Consider the following 19,189-nt stretch of genomic DNA (forward strand, 5'->3'; position numbering starts at 1 on the left):
ATTTTTTGCTTAACTCAATGGATTACTGTGTGTTTGAAAATTCTTTTAATGTTATTATTAATCATGTAAAGGTTTTTCTCCAGTTACTTTCAGTATACTTAATTAGGAAGCTATTTTGCAAAAAGTAATAAAAATTAAAAAATTAGGTGAATATAATGTATTTAATGAAGCATAAATAATGCAGATTAATTAGCAATGATTTACGATATACAGGGTGATTATAACTAAGGTTCTGATTTCAAAACACTGTAAAAAAAGAACGATTGTCAGAATGACTTGAAAATTGACATGAATATTCCTGAAAAAATTCAATTTTATTTGATAAAGGGGAAAAAATACTTAAAAATGTAAAATTAATGACATCATCCAACATGTGGGAAATTTGCTCGCAGAATGGAAACGATAGCCAGTCATGGTAAAATTATAACTTAATTATAGCATTGCACGAGTCCATAATTCATGGAAACATCACAAAAAAAGAAGTAATTGAACAAATAACTACAACTTACTCAAAAAATGTTAAATATGTTGTCCACCGTGTGTTCTGGCTATGAGGTTGAAAGCACAAAAATTCTTGTTCAACAGCAGAATCGGAGTATGCCATGGTCATAATGTGGATGTGCTTGCAATTCAGCTTTATTAAACCAAACGCGCCCCCTTTCCCCCGTTCATATTCCTGAATTCCTGAGGAATGAGGAACTTCTAACGTATAGGGAATGTGCTGGAGATTGCAATTCACCAAAGTTTGCAATCTGACCACAGTTTATAACATTTTGAGGTACCCCCACAGCCAGAAGTTGCAAGGGTTAAGGTGCGTCCTGTCAAAATGGGTCTTCAGCAGCTGCTTTGCTGGTGCATCTTGATAGAAGTTCTATCCACACACTGATGCTGTGGAAGTGCCGAAATGATGTGGTTGCACAAAACAGATTATACTGTTGGCCAAGTATAGCATCATCTACTTGCACATTTTGCACTTTTTTCTTTTGCGAAAGAAACGTCTATTGCTTCAGGAGTATCCATGCAAATTTTCAAGTCATTCCGATCAGTACTTTTTGTATAGTTTTGGAATCAAAACTTAAATTATAATCACCCTGTATATAGCTGATTATTTTTCATAAATCTGTTACTACTATACAGTAGAACCTTAATTAACTGGGCTTAACAGTGTGTGTGTGAAAGTATAAAAAAAACAACTATTGAATATTAAGACTGGGAGATATACAGTAGGAGATGTGCTACTTCTTATGGGAATGAAAATGTATGTGAGGTAATGTAACAACTAGTACACTAGTCTTTGTCCTTTAAGGACAGCTGGTGTCTTTATTGGATTATAGGACCACCTGCCCCTAGCATGATGGTGTCACTACTGTAGCTGCTTCTTTGTGAAGGGAAAAAGAAACCCTGTGAGATATGTAATACACCACTACATTTAGATGTGTGATGCAATCCTTATTCATGAATTTATTGATATTGATTGATTTATTTATTATTGATAGAGCATCAGAATGTAGCCAAAGGTTAGAAAATGTTGTAAGAATAAGTTTTGGCTTTTATATATAACTTTAAATGACTAAGATACTTCATATGAAAAAAATATATATATTCTGGCCACTTTTATGAGACTTTTTGAAAAAAACCACTTATAAAATCTTGTCATTTAAAGATATACTGTCAGAATGTACCCCAAATGAGGTAAAAATGAAACATTTTGGCTAATAATGAACAAATATGATATTTTTCAAGGAAAAAAAATGATATTTAAGCCACTTTTACCTGATTTTTTGAAAAAAACCAGTTGGTTTAAACCAAACAACCCTGGAAAATGCATTGAAAAAAAAATTGGCTCATGTTTCTACAGCACATGTTCTTTCTGTGCAAGATTCATAGCAATGGCTTGTATGAATGCTGTAAAATGCATACACTCTTCAAGAAATAAATTGTTAAATTCTAGCCACACGATCAACTTAATTTGCTGTGTAGTCCATCCAGTGAAATGGCTCTGGGAAGAATGCTATTTCTACAGCCTGTATTGAAAACATTTGATATGATATGCAATTGTGTATTATTTTCCAGTCTCTACTGAAAAATCATCTAGACCTCTTATCTACGTTAACATCAATTAAAAGCATACAGCGTAAGAAGTTGCAGAAGAGAGGAACTCAATCTTTGAATCGACTTATTGTTCAGCTAGGAGGGTGAGTTTTTTTTATATGGTGCATGATATAAATTGATTTCACCCACTGTTATGATCAAAATCATAACATATTTTAGTGAATAATTGTCAGTTGCTTTTAATACTGAATTCATTTTGAATTGCTGTATGAGGGTGAAATTTGTGCGAAGGAGTGTATGTGTTTCATTTTTTATTTCAACTGTAATTAAAAGTATCTCCCAAATCATGAGAAGAAAGTTTAGGGACATTCCTTAGGGGGCCGTTCAAGTATTACGTAAGCAAATTTTTAGCTATTTTTGACCCCTTCCCCCCATGTCAGCAAAATTTCGTCATCAGCTCTGCCCCTCTGAATCCAACTCATATTTTCATAAAGTGTGGTTGATGACGTAAGCATTATCCAACCCCCCCCCCCTTATCAAAAGTCAGCAAATCGGAACCCCCCCCCCCCCATCGATGATGTAATACTTGAACGGCCCCTAGAGGGATGAGGTCCACTTTTACTCTGAAGGGATCAGGTGGTCCAAGTTCCTGAAAACTTCATGTGATGTCAGGCTTGCTCTTCATGCCAATCTGCAGAGTCCTGCTCCGAGGCAAGGGGCCCCTAGAGGTTTTATCTTTTCTGGATAAAGTTGACTCTTAAGTCAGACCCTTTGGCCAGTTAGGTTGTAGAAATATAACATAGCTACAAGTCTCATGAATTTCTCCTCTTCCAGACTCCCAAAAAATCTTATATCTCACAAATTTCGACCATAATTGTAAGAAATCTCTATTAAATCCTTTTATTTCAATAAATAACATATTCACTTTATAAGACAAGAAAGCTCCGCAGAAAGACTAAGAAAAATCTTTAAACAGCCCTCTTGTCACGTGTCTTTTACCTCCAGCATACAGATTCATTTTTATACAGAATTTGGATCTGTGTGAATAGCTATGATATAGGCTCTAAATTTTGATTACATTGTGGCTTTTTTTAAACTTAAATATTTGGTAATATCCAAATATTATAATTGTACAATGATTTCTTTATGTACACCATACAGGGTGTCCCAGAACTCCATTTACTAATTTGGAGGGGAGGTAAAGAACATCTTTAGGAATCATAATCACATAGAAAAGCATGGTGGGAAATGGATAGGTGGCACTGTATACGATTTCTCAAGGTTGGCATGTGCGGGTTTCTCCTTGTAGACATAGACTGAGTGCGGTCAACATGAATCATTTCATGAACGATGAGTTAGCAGATATTCACTTCATACATGGCCTATCTAATGGAAATTAGCATCACAGGAGGCATTCAAAATTTTGCCCATTGATGCATGCAGACAGGTTCTGATGCACGTAAGCAAACATTTAGTGATTTGGTAGGCGCCTCGTTGGAAATCCTTCCCAATACAAATGTACAGCAGCACATTTGTATTGGGACTTCATTCTTTCATTTCATATGGCCTAGCTATCCGTCCAATACAAATGTGCTGCTGTGAATTTGTATTGGGAAGGATTTCCAACGAGGCGCCTACCAAATCACCAAATGTTTGCTCACGTGCATCAGAACCTGTCTGCATGCATCAATGGGCAAAATTTTGAATGCCTCCTGTGATGCTTGTAACTGTTGTTCTTTTTTTTGGGTAATAAAACACTTTACACTGCTACCTGTATTGTGTTCTTAATGTCTTTATCACTTGAGAGTGGTATTTCCGACCATGCTTTTCCTATGTGATTATGATTTCTAACAACTTTCTCTACGTCTTCTCCAACTTTGTACGTGGGGTTCCAGGACATATCCTGTATATATATTAACAAGTCGAGTTTTCCTCCTAATTCTATCAACACAGTTGTCTTTTATAAGGTCAATCGAACAATAAATTTAAAAATTCATGTAAATTTTTTTAACCTAGCAGGCGGCGTATGTAGGATATACACGATCTCCTTTAATATGGGTATTTTCTACATACACGTGCCTGCTGGAAGGTTAATTAAAAAGTTTCTCATGTTATATGCTTTGGTATCTGTTTGGGAGAGTTATATTTTCACATTATACATTTTCTCTCATGAGTGAAACTTTCAGTTGAAACATTTATAAGACTAATAAATTCCAGCTTCATAAATATTGTCAACCAGGAGAATTTTTTTTAAATAAAAAATTGCTTTATCCATGGGTGTTTCAGCTTTGTTTACTTTGTCATTGACAGACAAAATAGATTTAATATACAATTGAGTTTTTATTGAATGTTTTTCAATTACCAAGTATAATAAGTCAAAATAATGTCTTTCTTTCTAGAAAACCCCAGTTTTTCAAGCGTGATAAAAATGAGCTTAAAAAACAGGCTGCTGGTGATAAGGATGAATGTCCAGCGAAACGGTTCAAGAGCAATAAAACTGATGATTCGGCTGGTGTTGAAGATGAACAGGAATTGTCGTCATCCGATGATTCAGCATCAGATTTTCACGAACATTCGACTCAGCCTAAAAATTCCGAGAGTATGAATGGTGATGTGCAAATGTCTGAAGAGTGTGAAGAAAGTAATGACGAGGAAAGTTGATTCTACAATTTTACTTTCTGTAAAAAACCTGAAATTACATTTTATTTTGTTATGAATGAAAATTTTTTGTTACATAAATGTGTATTGCTTTATTGAATATGAGGCGTGATCTCATATACAGTAGTGCCCACCTCTAAAATATAGGTGAGAATGTGATGGGTATTTTCTTTGATGCCAGATACAAGCAATGCTCAGGACTCAAAAAATGTTGAAGAAAATATGATAGACTTTTTATTCATAGCAGACGTCCTCCATACAGTTCAAATTACAAAAACAATCTGATAGCAAGTTGTCACTCTATGAAACATTACGGACATCAAACATGACATGAAACTTGATGTAATTTTCTCATTTTCCTTCTGCACCATCACCTTGAAGTTTCTGTTTCCTGTAATCTTTGCTCGCTTCTCTCAATAAAATATTTGTCAGTGATTGACTGTTTGGAGGTGACTTTTTAGGCATAGGAGGAAAAGGGTTTCCTGCATGTACAATAAATTTTATAAATGGTATTATAAAAAATGTCATAATTAATTCACCTAAAACTTAGTGAATCCCTTTTATTTAATTAATCAAATGAATTCAGCTCATATTAGATGAGTATGTGGTTCCATACCTTTTCTGCCTAAGGGCAATTTATCCATGTATGTATGGTTTATAGAAAATTCACAGATGGGAAAATTCATAAACACTCCACTGACAACAGTTCATCATTAGCGAGTGACTGAATGATTGGCGAATAAGCTGGTAAGTGAGTGGCTCGCTCATTTGTTCATCCACTTTTTCGATGAATTTTCCTAGTGGTGAATTGATGAACTTTCCATACATGTGTTTGTATATAGTTGAAAGTCATTTCAAAAATTTTCTTGATTAAACCCTTTATATATGCGGGCCCAAACCCTTAACAGCCCAAAATGTGGCCAATTTGCAATGGCACTGGCTACTTCAGGAATTGGCCAAAGTCTGAATTGCTGGAATGATTCAGACTGGTTGGCCATAGATCCCTGGCCAGAGCTTGATGTGCTGATGGTCCGGTAGGAGTCAAATCCATTTTTTTTTAATCGCCGACGTGTGATGCATGTCTATATAAGCATCTGTATTGGATTAGCTCCATGTGACGAGAGGAAAAAACTATAAACATATAGTTTCTTGGAGAAAAAAGAAAAGATTACCACATCGTGACTGCGGTGTGATGATTTGCCATAACAAACGTGGACACAATTATCATGAAAAAATATGACAACTTGACAATGATACCAAAAGACATTATTTGGTATCAGACTTTGGCCAGGGATTAACAGCCACTGCGCGACGAATTTCGGGCTTTGGCAGTAACATATACGACATGAAAATAATTATAATAAATTAAAAGTATAAATGTAATAATAAATTATTTGGTAGGATGTTTTAGTCATAATTAAAGACAAAAAAAAAATGTTTTTGCAACAATTAGTTCAAAAAAAACTATCTAACCTGGTACTTTAAAGTACTGTCAGGATATAAAGGGTTAAGAACAACATGGTTCTAAGGAGAAATTTTAATGTCATCACACTTTTTATACCTTTCAGTTCCAAGAGAAACAATGGATAATATCCTTCTCTGGTTTTTTTATTCATTATAATCCTGTCTTGAAGCAAGTATGATTCTGTGAATGATGTTCGATAGTTTTGGTACCGAGGTACAAGAACTTTGAATAACTTGTGGATCATTTGTTTGTCCTAAAGAAAATAAAATACATTTATTCAATCGTGTGTAAGAAACTTAATTTTCAGATGTATTTAAAAAATAATCACAATACCATCTTCATATAACTGACTTAAGTGACATAAGATTGGCATCAACTTCATGAAAACAAGACTCTAATACATGACTCTACGGGTTCTTCAACAATGAAGCATCACAGTGATCCAGACTACTACCCCCCCCCCCCACAATGTGATCAAGAAAACAGATGACACACACACAATGTGATCATAATCGTCTATAGCGGTGGCCTCAAGATGGGGCAGTTCATCAAAGAAGCAACAAACCATGCTAATTGACTAATTCATGTTTTCTTCCGCTTGCGGGATGTTTTCAATGAAAAAAGAGAGGTTTGACAAAGAGAGATCACATAGTTTTAACCGGGCACAGGCCTTTTCCGGAATATCTGTTGAGATTCCATAAATCCAACAATGATTGGTGCCTCTGTGAAGCTAAAGGTTCCCTTCTCCATTATGCAACAAAATGTTGATTAATGCAGCATCTATATTTTGGTCCAGTAGAGGCTTCCAGAGCATTCTTGTGGAAACAACGCTCCTTAAGAAGCAAAATAAATGCAAAAAAGTTGAAGTTGAAAGACCTTATCAGGTATGTAGAAAAAAATCTACATGCGCTTCACAACAAGAAAAGCTGGTGCGCAAATGGCCACTCTCCCAGCTCATATGCAGACCCAGGCTACTTGCCACCACATACGCGATCCTGGGCATCTACGGCGGCAGCAGAGATGATTCATGCATCCCATCTATGACACAGTCAAGATTCAGAATACTGCGATCACAAGTTGGAGTGGATGAGAAAAGCTAGCAGAGGCAAAGAAATGTAAACCAACGGCGTTGTGATCCAACCTAGTAATGTGATTTTTGTTAAAGCTGCATCCTAGTGATGTTTCCCAACAGATTTTGACTATCAAATAATCAAGTAGATGATTTAAAAGTAATTATAAAATTAACAATTCAATCAGCATGACAGGATGCTCTGCTATAATGGATGTCCAGTGAGCCCATTGATGTGATTTTAATGAATCGTTATACAAGTATTAATATTTGATTGATTGCCATTTTATGTAATTTTGACGATTTATTTTTCATATATTTGAATAAAAGGTGTTCCAGAGATACCCATGTCCTTAAGGGCAATGTGGTCTGGGTTTTCTTAGCTCCAAAGTGAGGATTTCTGACATTGATTTTCAGTTGCACCCCTCTCTCTGGAACCTTTGCATAAGTGATGGAACCTGGGAGCATCTGGTTGTTCTGGTTCAGTGGTAAAAACAGTTACATCAACTGTTAATAAGCAGCACATAATAATCATTAATGTGAAGATAAATGTTTGGCGACAAAAAAATTGCATGCGCAGGGAATCCATTCATTATGCACCGCTGTTTTACAAGTCGTATCTACTGTACATAAAAGGATATATTTATAAACAATGTGGCAACACTCACTTTCAGCCAGAAATCTGCTAATTCCATAGTCGGAGCATGGCAATCACCGTTTCGTACCGCTTCAGTAATTAGCTGTGAAAAAGAAAAGAAAAAGCGTCTCATTAACCAGTCATCTGGCTACGCCGTCCTGACAATTTTTGACATTATTTCAATTATAATTTTTTTCTTCAGTGATTTAAACACTGTTAAGTCAGTTTCAATGTATTCATAAAAAATTTTAATCAGAAAAATATATTGTATTACTTTGAAACTTTTAAAAAAAGGGAGGAATTATTTGGCCAGATGACTGGTTAAATAATAATAGAATCTCAGAAATAGCTATTACAATTACTGTATGTACTCATAAGCAGGTCCTCCCACGTCAGGACCACCAAAACTGCAATAAATTGAAAAACCTGACCCCCAAAAGTCAGTGCATTTAGAGAGAGAGAGAGAAAGAAGTATATTTTTTTATATGAAAAATGATTCAAACTTTCTTATCTATTTCTTCTGATTCTTTGAGTTCCGTATTTGACTGTGCTGCAATCACAGTCGTTACTTTGAAAAATGTCTTCAGTCCTGTCTATTGCATTGCTAATACAACACTTTAAAAATGATTAATAATGAAAAACATTTGACGATTTCGGTGGAGACAGAAACCATGGCTCGTGTACCCACTGGCACACTAGACCAATGTCTGGTTTCTTTAAGGCACCACTTAGAATTGACTTTAGTTCACCGGGTATCAAAGCCAACAACGTTTCTGACTTTTTGATTCAGCTTTAACATAGCAGATCTTCAAGCAAACGTGCAGAGGCCATGTAGACCTATATGATTTGGAGGAGGGGGGTGACAGCTTGTTTTTTTTTCTCTTCAAAAACTGACCTATATATAATCCGCCGAACCTCCCCGAATTAAGGAAAGTATTTAACAACAAAAATAACTGTCTCTACATGGGTATATATGGTAATCAAAAGTACCGAACAGTTCAGCAGATAAAAATGTATGATATCGAAGTTCTCGCTGTGAATCATCATTGATCTAGATAGCGATGAAATGCTTTATTTAGCCAAAAAATAGAAGATAGACTCCTTTTCAAATATCAAGTTCCCAGTTGCCAATGTTCTCAGTGTACAGGGTGGGCAAAAAGAAAATGGGAAAAATAAACGGTTTGCAGGGTTGCTAGGTCATTTTTACGATTAGACTGCCATGAAGCTGGGCTGGAAGAGATTTCAGCAATGGGATAAGTCCAGTGGCAAAGTTCTGCCGTTCATTCAAGTTATTTTTACAACAGGGGAAGAAACAGCTGATAGATGGTGCTGGTATGAGTGACTTCGGTGCAAATATGCAAAGGAGATGGTTATAAGAACTTGTGCTCCTAATCCACAATCAGTTCGCCGTTGTAAACCGGGTATACGAACAAGGATGCTGAGTGCGAAGAATAAAGCTTTATTGGTGAAGTTGTTTTACGTGAACCAGGAAAATAGGCGACCATTGTCTTGCGTAAATTCTGAGTTCAGAAGAAAGTGAGGACTGGAAAAGGGCCTTTAACAGTGACAAGGCCTCATAAAGCTTGTTTAGCGGTTTGAGGAAACTGGAATTCTGGAGAATCATGTAAGACAGCCGGACGACCATGCATAAGGAAGGCACGTCCGCTGCATGCTGCAGCTGAAATAAAAGCGCTAGCCCCCAACAGTGCTCGTGAAGCTGCCAGACACTTGAGCGTGGAATCCTTGATCTGTACTCACACAGATTAGTCATGCCATAAACTTTTACCAGTGGATACCATACAGAGGGAAGCATTTGCGAGGTGGGCTCTCTCCAAAATCGAACAGAATTCTACCTGGGTCTTTAACATCTTGTGAAGTCCACGAAGGCCCCCAACAGATGCTCATTTTTTGCTTCATGGCAATGTTAATATCCATAATTATTGCATCTGGGCGACATCTAATCCACGTGGAGTACACGCAGAAACCATTGTGTTCCCCAAAAAGTGGTAGTGTGGTGTGGGTTCACAGGTTCGTTCATCATAAGCCCCTTCTTCTTTGAAACACAGTTTCTAGTAAATGGGTGGAAAACAGCTGTGGTGAATGTGCAGCGTTATTTAACGCTTCCGCACGAGAAGGTCGTGCCATGTTTGTATGAAAGAGATGTGCTTTCTACCATCACATTTATGCAAGATGGAGCAACTAATCACATTGCTACTCCGGTCAAGACATTCTTGATACAGACGTTCGGGGGAACACAAAATCATTAGCAGGCGTTGCAGGTTCCCATGGCCTCCTCGGTTTCCAGATTTGACACTGGCAGACTTCTGGTTATGGGGATATTTGAAATTCCGGGTGTATCAATCTGGTCCATCCAAACTGTCAGAACTGAAAGATGCGATCCGCAGAGAGTGTCTAGTATACATCTGGACCTGCTGCACTCCACTGTTGCTGGATTTGTGACTCACCTGCAATGTGTTATTCCCTGTGGTGGTGGTCATGTGGATCACATACTGCTGTAATAAAAGATTTGGAGGCATTCTGTTCGTTATTTGAGTTTTTCTTTGAATTGTGTATGTCAGCACCACCTATCGGCTGTTTTTGTTATTTTTTCCGGTCTTAAAAACTTTTCTGTGACCTAGCGATGCTAACTCTACAAACCATTTTTTATTTTGGTTATTTTTCTAGTTTTTATGAATTTTTACGAACTTTTTGCCTGCCCTGTATAAATATTGCCAAAGCTGGGAGGGAGCCAAGCACTACAATATTTTGTACGACTGGCACTTGCAGAGTAAATTTATAAATAAAAATTTCATATTCTGAGCGCAACTTCAACACCCGCAGACTTGGAGAGCAAAGGACCCGTTCAGTAAAAGGTAAAAAGAGTGACCAAGAAACATGAATCTTGGGATGATTCTCGTCACTTTATTTTTCACGATATAAATTTACCATAGAGGAGCCGTGAAAAGTCTGGCCTGGGGGCGGAAGGTATGTGAGTGACGTGACTTAAACACACAGGTGAATTTGCTATAGACCGAGATGGAGAAATGACTGGTTAATAAAATTAGACAAGAATGATAGAGAAGTGACAAAATATGTGTAACCCACAAGCGGTTAAACTCTGAACATGGGCGGATAAAAAAAGTTTAAAAAAAACACTGGTTCAGAATATTTGACACAAATGAAGAATGGATCTGGGAAGGGGGGGGGGGAGAGAAACTGTTGGAGGCGATCACGCCAACCAAGAGGCAAATTATGCGGGGAATATCTGTCTGTCCTGTTAATACAGGACGATACAATGCATCTACACATTCTCCGACACATGTTGCTCTGAATCTGCCCGCCTCCACTCCATTTGTAGCTAAAGATATCTGCCTTAGTTTTATTCGCAGCTGAAGATGCCTACGTCAGCCTCATTCACAGTTGAAGATGCCTGCGTCAGCCTCATTCACAGTTGAAGATGCCTGCGTCAGCCTCATTCACAGTTGAAGATGCCTGCGTCAGCCTCATTCTCAGTTGAAGATGCCTGCCTCCACTTCATTTGCAGCGGAAGATTCAATTCACACCTGAAGATGCCTGCCTTCGCTCAGCGCGGATCCAGAGATGGGAACGACCGCCCCACCCAGGAGCCGAATAATATGGGAAAATGTGGCTGTCCAATCAAACGGACTCTTACACAATTCGCCTCCCTCCCGTCACATCGTCTGGCACAAATACAGAATATGTACAGAATCCCCAGTATGAGACAACTTACACGTTCGGTTTGACCCCTGACTTCGTGCATCGCGTGCTCGTGGACTTCGATCCTCTCGTACTTGACCAGCGCCGTCAGCCTCCGACTGAGCTTTTCGAGTCTTCCTTCGGGGCCTTTGAGATTATTCAGTTTGTACGGCAACGGCTTTATATTCAGCGGTATCCTCGGCAACAGTTTCTCGATTTCGACCACTCTTTTCTTCACGTCCGAGAACGGCGGCAGCCTCATGATGAACGACGGTGTTTACACGAGCGGAGCACCCAGGCCAAAATTTTCGTAAATAAACAAAATAAAGTTGTCGGAGTACTTGTAATCCGTGATCTTTCCGTCTTGCATCGAAGAAATTATTTCATTATGATGACCATATGTCCAGTTTCACACACACATTTTCCCGTATTTTTGTAATTGTTGGTCTTTCTGGCGAATAATAGATAGCAGTAGAAGTCCCATCTTATGAAATGTTTTCATTTTGAAAGTTTCGTTTTCCCTTTGACAGATGGCATCCAGAGATAGACTTGAACGTCTGTGGGGCCACGGTTATTATTGCTGGGGGAGAGGGATGATGATGTCAATTCATATATACACATATAAATTAGATCTGACGATTCCACCTTTGACGTTGGGGGGGGGGGGAAGTACCCTGGTCCCCGTATCAAAATGAAACCAGCGTTAAATGCGGGTAAAACGGTTTTTCCGCCTTTAAAGCTATTTCCCCTCCAAAACTTTCTTCCGTTTTTTGAATTCGAATATCTCAGTGAATATTGCACTTAGAAACATGGAATTTTTCTTTGTTGGCAACAGGAGAGACAGGGCAGCAATTTTCTTATTGGGTTTTGGGGCAAACGAGGACTGTATAAAAGTTAATTTTTTTATTTTAATAACTATACAACCCCTTGAAACATGAATGACATATAACATGTACCACGTTATTTGGAAACTTCGCATTAGAAGTATGATATCTAGTTTTTATGAATTTTTACTGACTTTTTGCCCACCCTGTATAAATATTGCCAAAGCTGGGAGGGAGCCAAGCACTACAATATTAATGTAGTGCTGGAAGTATGATATATACACTCATTGCCATAAAAATTTGCGCACCCAGAAGAAGTTGTCAAAATGAAACGAAATTTTACACATGTAAGTACTACGTTGATATAAGTAAGTGATTAGAAAATCCAAGAAAAAGGATCATTTATTGCAGAAAAAAGTACAGATGAACAGAATTTTTAGTACTCTGTTGGACCCCCCTCTAGCGCGAATGCACGATGCGATACGAGCGGGCATTGAGGCATACAAGTTCCGTATGATGTCTCGAGACATCTCGTTCCACAGTTACTGTAAATGCGCCTCTAGTTCGACCAACCTCGTAGGGTGTCCAACTTGCCGTCCCAAATGATCCCAGATATGCTCGATTGGTGACAAATCTGGGGATAGAGCAGGCCAGGGAAGGGTGGTAATGTGGCGGAGGCAGTCTTGTGACATCCTTGCTGTGTGTGGCCTAGCATTGTCTTCTTGAAAAATGACTCCTGGGAGCCCTGCCATGAGTGGCAACACATGTGGCTGAAGGATGTTATGGACGTACCGCTGGGCTGTCATTGTGCCACGGATCAATATTAGGGGTGACCGTGTATCGTAAGCAATGGCACCCCATACCATGACACCAGCTGTGGGAGCGGTGTGTCGCTGTAAAGCGAAGGCAGGATTGAAGCGTTCACCACGGGGCCTCCACACACGAACACGATTGTCATCACTGCTCAAGTTGAATCTCGATTCGTCGCTGAAGACGACCTGGTTCCATTCCGTTGCAGTCCAATCCCGTCGTGCTCGACACCACTCCAAACGGAGGCGTTGGTGGGTGGGTGTCATTGGCAGCACACGTAATGGGCGCCGCGATACCAGATGTCCTTCAGCCAGGCGCCTTGCGATGGTTCGGGAAGTCACAGGGGCCCGTAGTGAAGCTGCTGCCTGTGTCTGGATAGCGGCCAATGAGGCAGTTGGCTCTACGCGTGCGTTTCGGATGATGAGACGGTCTTCTCGACGACTGGTCTGTCGAGGGCGTCCTGAACCTGGTCGCCGTGTAAATGACGTCTTTTCTGTCCACTGGTCCCAACACCTCCTCACAGTAAAATCAGAACGGCCTAGTTGACGAGCTACACGCCGAGCTGACCACCCAGCTTCCATCATCCCGATGATTCTTCCCCTATCGAACTCTGACAACTGCTCATATGGTCTTCGACGGCGGCGTAACGGCATGTCTACCTCAGCATTTCCTTTGCAAACGATCAAATACACTCCAGCAAGCTCTGCTTACCCGTTTTATACTCCAAGGAGAACGAAGTTCAACGCCCTCTAGTGGCATTACGCAATGCGCAATCACGCTGCATTTCTAATCATTTGCATATCTGCCCGACAAGTACCTTCAGGCAAACTTTCGTTTCGATCCCACAATTATTTCTTGGTGAGCAAATTTTTATGGCAATGAGTGTATATACATCTAGGATCAACTGTTCACCAGTAAGATGCCATACGCCCTGTATACAGGGTAATTCAGAAAAGATGGGGGAAAAACTCTTTAAGAGGTGATAGTACACTTCAATACAAACAATTGTCAACAAAGAATGTATGGTGGCAAAGTGTGGCTCCCAACCTTTTTTCCTTCCCGCAATTCCCCAGAGCAATGGGACTTACCTTCCAGCTCCTCCTTGGATAATACGTTTTTTATGTTAGAAAATTCAGGTTTTTTCCCATAATTAATTACATTAATTATCCGATAATTAATTTCTATGAATTCTTTGTTTACCGTCTTTTCGCTTATAGCTAATATTTAATTTTGACTTCATTTTTTTAAAAACTTAATTCAAAAACGAAACCAGAAAAACTTGCTATTTCTTTAACATTTGTTTTTGAGATTTGGAAAAAAGGATTCACATTTTGAATAGTTATTGATTCCAGCCGCAACACAACAAAAAATTGATGTTTCTTTGACTGAATTTTTTGACGTTTTCCTGTCACGTGTTTTCACAACAGTATCAAATCTAAGCACAACACGAGGAAGCAATGTAAACAAACCACGAAATAGTTAAATAATATATAATGGTAAATAGCCGTATTTTTTCTCAACAGAAATCTGAAAAAAAAGTTCGATCGCTAATCAAAAAAGAAACTTTTACACCGCAAAATTCGTGCGACGCATTTCTGCGAGCGCGAAGATGAGGCTTCAATATATTGGTATGATTCATATTATTCAAGAATTGAAAAGTTCGATCTTTATCACCATTTTAATTTTCCTGAATAATTAGTCAACACGCTGTAATTTTTTTTTCATCTCGCACCCCGGTTGGGAACCACTGGTCTAACATGAAACGCAAACGCGCTAGTACGTTTCGAAACGGCCGCTCCGCATACGTTAAAACGGCATTCCTGTTGAAATTTATCGGGAGAAAAAGAACACCAAGCATGCAAATGTAACTTGAGGAAGAAGAAGAAGAAGAAGAAACCGTATGCAAATCTACGTCACAGTGAATAAAAGGCGCGGACGCCAGCCCTGTGAAGTTATTCCGGCGGGCAACCGCGCGTTCTGACAGTTGTAACGTTCGGGGTAATGACGCACTTTTGTAATACTGAAAAAGCAGACATGCACTTCATTTACGGAGCTGCAAACGGAAGTAAATGAAATGCATTTCTGCTTTTTTAGTATTGCTATAGTGCGTCATTATCCCGTACGTTACAACTGTTAGAACGCGCGGTTGCCTGCTGGAATAACTTCACAGAGCTGGCGTCCGCGTCTTTTATTCACTGTGACGTAGATTTGCATACGGTTTCTTCTTCTTCTTCCTCAAGTTACATTTGCATGCTTGGTGTTCTTTTTCTCCCGATAAATTTCAACATGAATGCCGTTTTAACGTTTGCGGAGCGGCTGTTTCGAAACGTGCTAGCGCGTTTGCGTTCCATCTTAGACCATGCATTCTTTGACGACAATTGTTTGTATTGGTGTGTACTATCACCAGGATCGTCTTAAGACGATCATGGGCCCCCGGGCCAAGTGATTTTTCTGAGGCCCTCCCTGACGAATTCTCGATAAATTCAACCATTTCTTATTTTTCTGAGGCCCCCGGCCGAGCCCATGTGAGTCCATGCGTTAAGACGGCGCAGACTATCACTCTTAAAGTTTTCCCCATCTTTTCTGAATCATCCTGCATACATATATTGAGTATATGTTCTTTGCCAAACCCCCGAAAAAAAGTTGAATTGACGTGCCTGGGCACGACCACCTAGATAACCTAGATAGATGTGTAATTTAGGTGGTTGTGGCATGGGTAAGGGTAAGCAAAGATGCTAATAATTGCTATAAACATAAACGGGTAATTGCTAAATGCGGGAAATGAAGTTCAAATGCAAATCACCGCAAACAAAAATAAGTTCTGCGAAAAAAAAGTTCAGCATCATGACTATGAGAGATGAATATTCACAATGCCAATCCTCCCCTCTCTTGAGCCAGGATTTCAGTGTGTTTTTAGTAAAAAACGAAACAACCACTACCCCCCCCCCCCACATTCGAAAGTAAAGAAATGATGAATACCCTTAATAATTGAAATCAATAATTTGCCCGAGTCTAGCGAAAAAGACTGAAAAATTACATCTTATTTAGAAATTCAGAGCGCCGACATATGTTTCGGCACTGAGAAGTGGGGATGTTCTCAATTTATTTATACAGTCAAGCCCACTTATAACGAAATAGGATACTACGGAATATCGGTTGTAACAAATTGTTTTCTGTGATGGTGAACCTGTTGCGGGCCATGTCATGACGTACTAATTAAATTAAATTACGCAATGAAAACGCATTGAAAAACACGGGAAAAGTACGTTTGTGCTCCACAGAGTACAGGGTCAAAAATTACGAAATGTTCCGTATTTAACGCTGCTTTTTTCTCCAATTTCCCTTCATTTTTCGAATTGGAATATCTCGTGATATTCGAATATATCGTGAATATTGCACTTAGAAACGTGGATTTTTTTTTTGTTGGCATAAGGGGAGACGGGGCAACAACTTTTCAATTTGGTTTTTGAGTTAAAAGTTAAAAGTCTTTATTTTAGTACCTATACAAATACATAAACAAATACAAAGACCACAACAGACAAAATGCCCAATGAGGTGACTGATAAAAAATACGGATGTCGTTATAAATAAACTATATCAAAAAAAACACAGCAACTCAAATTTTACAAGCAATACAATCCCAGCAACATATATGAATGACATATCTGAGATATAGATGGCAGCACTGAAAAATCATACGCAACACTAGATACGCACTCAGACTGTTAGGTACACATACTTACACTTCAGGCACAACTCACTAGGTAGTGAATTGCCTATGGCGATAGACCTGAATTGTGCTCGTGAAAGAAAGAAAAACAAAGGATTGACGGCTCGCCAGTTAAGTGCCATATGCTCTGTTGCCTATGTACCTTGTATACTGTGTCCATGTGTAATCCAACTATATGCAAATTTGTTACACTTCTTTGGGGAATACGTTGTTTCACATGTTTTCCTCTAAACTTTTGGGACAGGGTTTTTAAAAAATTTTTTGTTATAACTCAAATTGGAATTTTGTTATTCAAGTCAAAATTATTGCAAAGGCAAAATTGTTAATTAGTTCTATATTCGTGTACCGAAACTTACTTTGGTTGTCGTTTTCGTTCATACTCTGTTGTATTTTTAAGACGCACTACATTATAGAGAAATTAAAAACAATCTCCATACTTAAAACCTTTTTTTTACTACTTATCCAAAGCACATTACGTAAATGAGGCGAATGGAGGTCGCACCCCCCCCCTTCCCCGTCCCTCTACCTATTGTTAGTTATTACCACCTAAATAGGATAAACTAAGGAATTTGCAGTTTAGAGGGTAGGGGGGGGGGTAAGGTAACTACTCCCGACATTTTTCTGGGTTTCACAAGTTTCTTCCGCTCCCATTCCTTTCGAAAGTGTTGTTGTTTCCGGAAATAGCTAAACAAGATTTAGTCGAACCGAAAAGGCTTCAAGCATAAAAAGAAAAAAAAAACGAGAGGAAAAGATGAGAGCACTCCTGGAATTGTACGAAAAAGACTTTACTGCACCGAACCTTTTTCGTGGGGAAAAAAAAAAATTCGCGAGTCAAGGCAAGTCAGTCGTATCGATTATATAACGCCTCGATAGTTTATTTATCCACTCTATTTTATCTCTTAACGCCCTTGAAGGGCTATTTTGTTTCAAGCATTTCTGTCTGGAATATTCCGTTTAAGCTTTTTTTTAATACAAAAAACCATATACTGCTCATAGGAGATATGAGCAGTGGCGTATTTACGGGGGCTGGGGCTTTGCGGAGCTATAGCCCAGGGCGGCGAATTCGCGGGTGTGGCAAATTTGAGAAATGAGTGGTCAAGAAAATTAATAGCAAGAAGGGCGGAAAATTTTTTATAGTCCAGAGGCAGTAAAACCTTAAATCCATCTCTGCCTAGAGAGAGAGGGACTAGGTCAGGGAAGGATGAAACGGGTGACGCGTAGAGAGTTTAGAGGCATGTGAGTGAACGAAAGAGTGACCTAGAGAGTGTGTAAGCATGTGAATAACAAGAAAAGAGTGTGCAAGTACGTGAGTAACCACTTAGAGCGTGTTTAAGCACGTGAATGACCAAAAGAGTCACCTAGAGAGTGTCTAATCACGTGACCTGAAGGGCAAGGGACCAGGTCAGTTAAAGACCAAAAGAGTGACCTGGAGAAAGGAGCGAAAGACCAGGTCAGTTGAGGACCAAAAGAGTAGCCTATAGTATGTGTGGATGCGAGTGACTATGGCCCCCACATGCTGGAGCAGTGCTCCTAGCCTGGGATCTTTGGTGAGTCCCTAAGCCAGACTTTCACGGACCCTTCTATAGTGATTTTATAGCATGGAAAAAAAACATATTGGTAATTGTCCCGTGCGCACCATGCGAGTGCCCAAAACAGTAAGCAAGTACGCATGCCCTTCCCACAAGGATGGGGATACCAGGGTTCAAGCCCTGGAGCGCCTGGTGGTATTACCATCATTTCTTTTTTCATGCTATGAATTCCCGATAGAAGAGTTTGTGAAATGTCTGGCTTGAGGGACTCGTCTAAAATCTAAGCATAGAGGTCCTGCTCTAGGATGTGGGGGGGGGGGGGGGTTATGCAAGCATGCGAGTGATTAAAAGAGTGACGGAGATACAGGTGTAGTAACTGGGGGGGGGGGGTCAAGCGGATTTTCACCCAGGGAGGCGAATTCGAGGAATGAGTCGTCAAGAAAATCAGACTGGCATGAGAGAGGGGCGACAAAATTCATGTGGCCCACAGGAGACAAAACCATAAATGCGCTTCTGTTTATGAGTCCATCTCGATGTGCTTAGAGGCATATTTACAGGGGTGCTTGGTGGGGGTGTAGTCCAGGATGACAAGTTCGGAGGGGTGGTGAATTCGAGGAATAATTGATCAAAAAAATTAGGAGAGTGGGAGAAGGGTGGCTAAATTTTATCCACAGTCGATAGTACCATGAATCCTCTTC

The 19,189-nt window shown here is 39.3% G+C and overlaps 2 protein-coding genes across 2 annotated transcripts in view; one reads left to right on the plus strand and one right to left on the minus strand.

The window, feature by feature from the left end:
- Positions 1-5,145, plus strand: part of Mybbp1A (MYB binding protein 1a) — a 41,692-nt gene extending 36,547 nt beyond the window's left edge. The window contains exons 30-31 of the mRNA XM_089249259.1: positions 2,074-2,195; positions 4,452-5,145. Of these exons, the coding sequence (XP_089105385.1) occupies positions 2,074-2,195; positions 4,452-4,713 (384 nt within the window). The 3' untranslated portion in view covers positions 4,714-5,145. The remainder of the gene's footprint in view (positions 1-2,073; positions 2,196-4,451) is intronic.
- mRpL17 (mitochondrial ribosomal protein L17) lies at positions 4,922-11,931 on the minus strand. Its single transcript, XM_089249260.1, has 4 exons — positions 11,633-11,931; positions 7,913-7,984; positions 6,272-6,428; positions 4,922-5,192 (listed from the first exon to the last, which is right to left on the minus strand). The coding sequence occupies exons 1-4, from the start codon at positions 11,858-11,860 to the stop codon at positions 5,062-5,064; spliced, it is 588 nt and encodes a 195-aa protein (XP_089105386.1). The 5' UTR covers positions 11,861-11,931; the 3' UTR covers positions 4,922-5,061.
- Positions 11,932-19,189: the final 7,258 nt, after the last annotated feature.

The sequence above is a fragment of the Pholcus phalangioides genome, unplaced genomic scaffold (genome assembly GCF_987345545.1).
Source record: "Pholcus phalangioides strain wild (caught in Gottingen) unplaced genomic scaffold, Ppha-v1.0 ptg000022l_1, whole genome shotgun sequence".
Taxonomy (NCBI): domain Eukaryota; kingdom Metazoa; phylum Arthropoda; class Arachnida; order Araneae; family Pholcidae; genus Pholcus; species Pholcus phalangioides.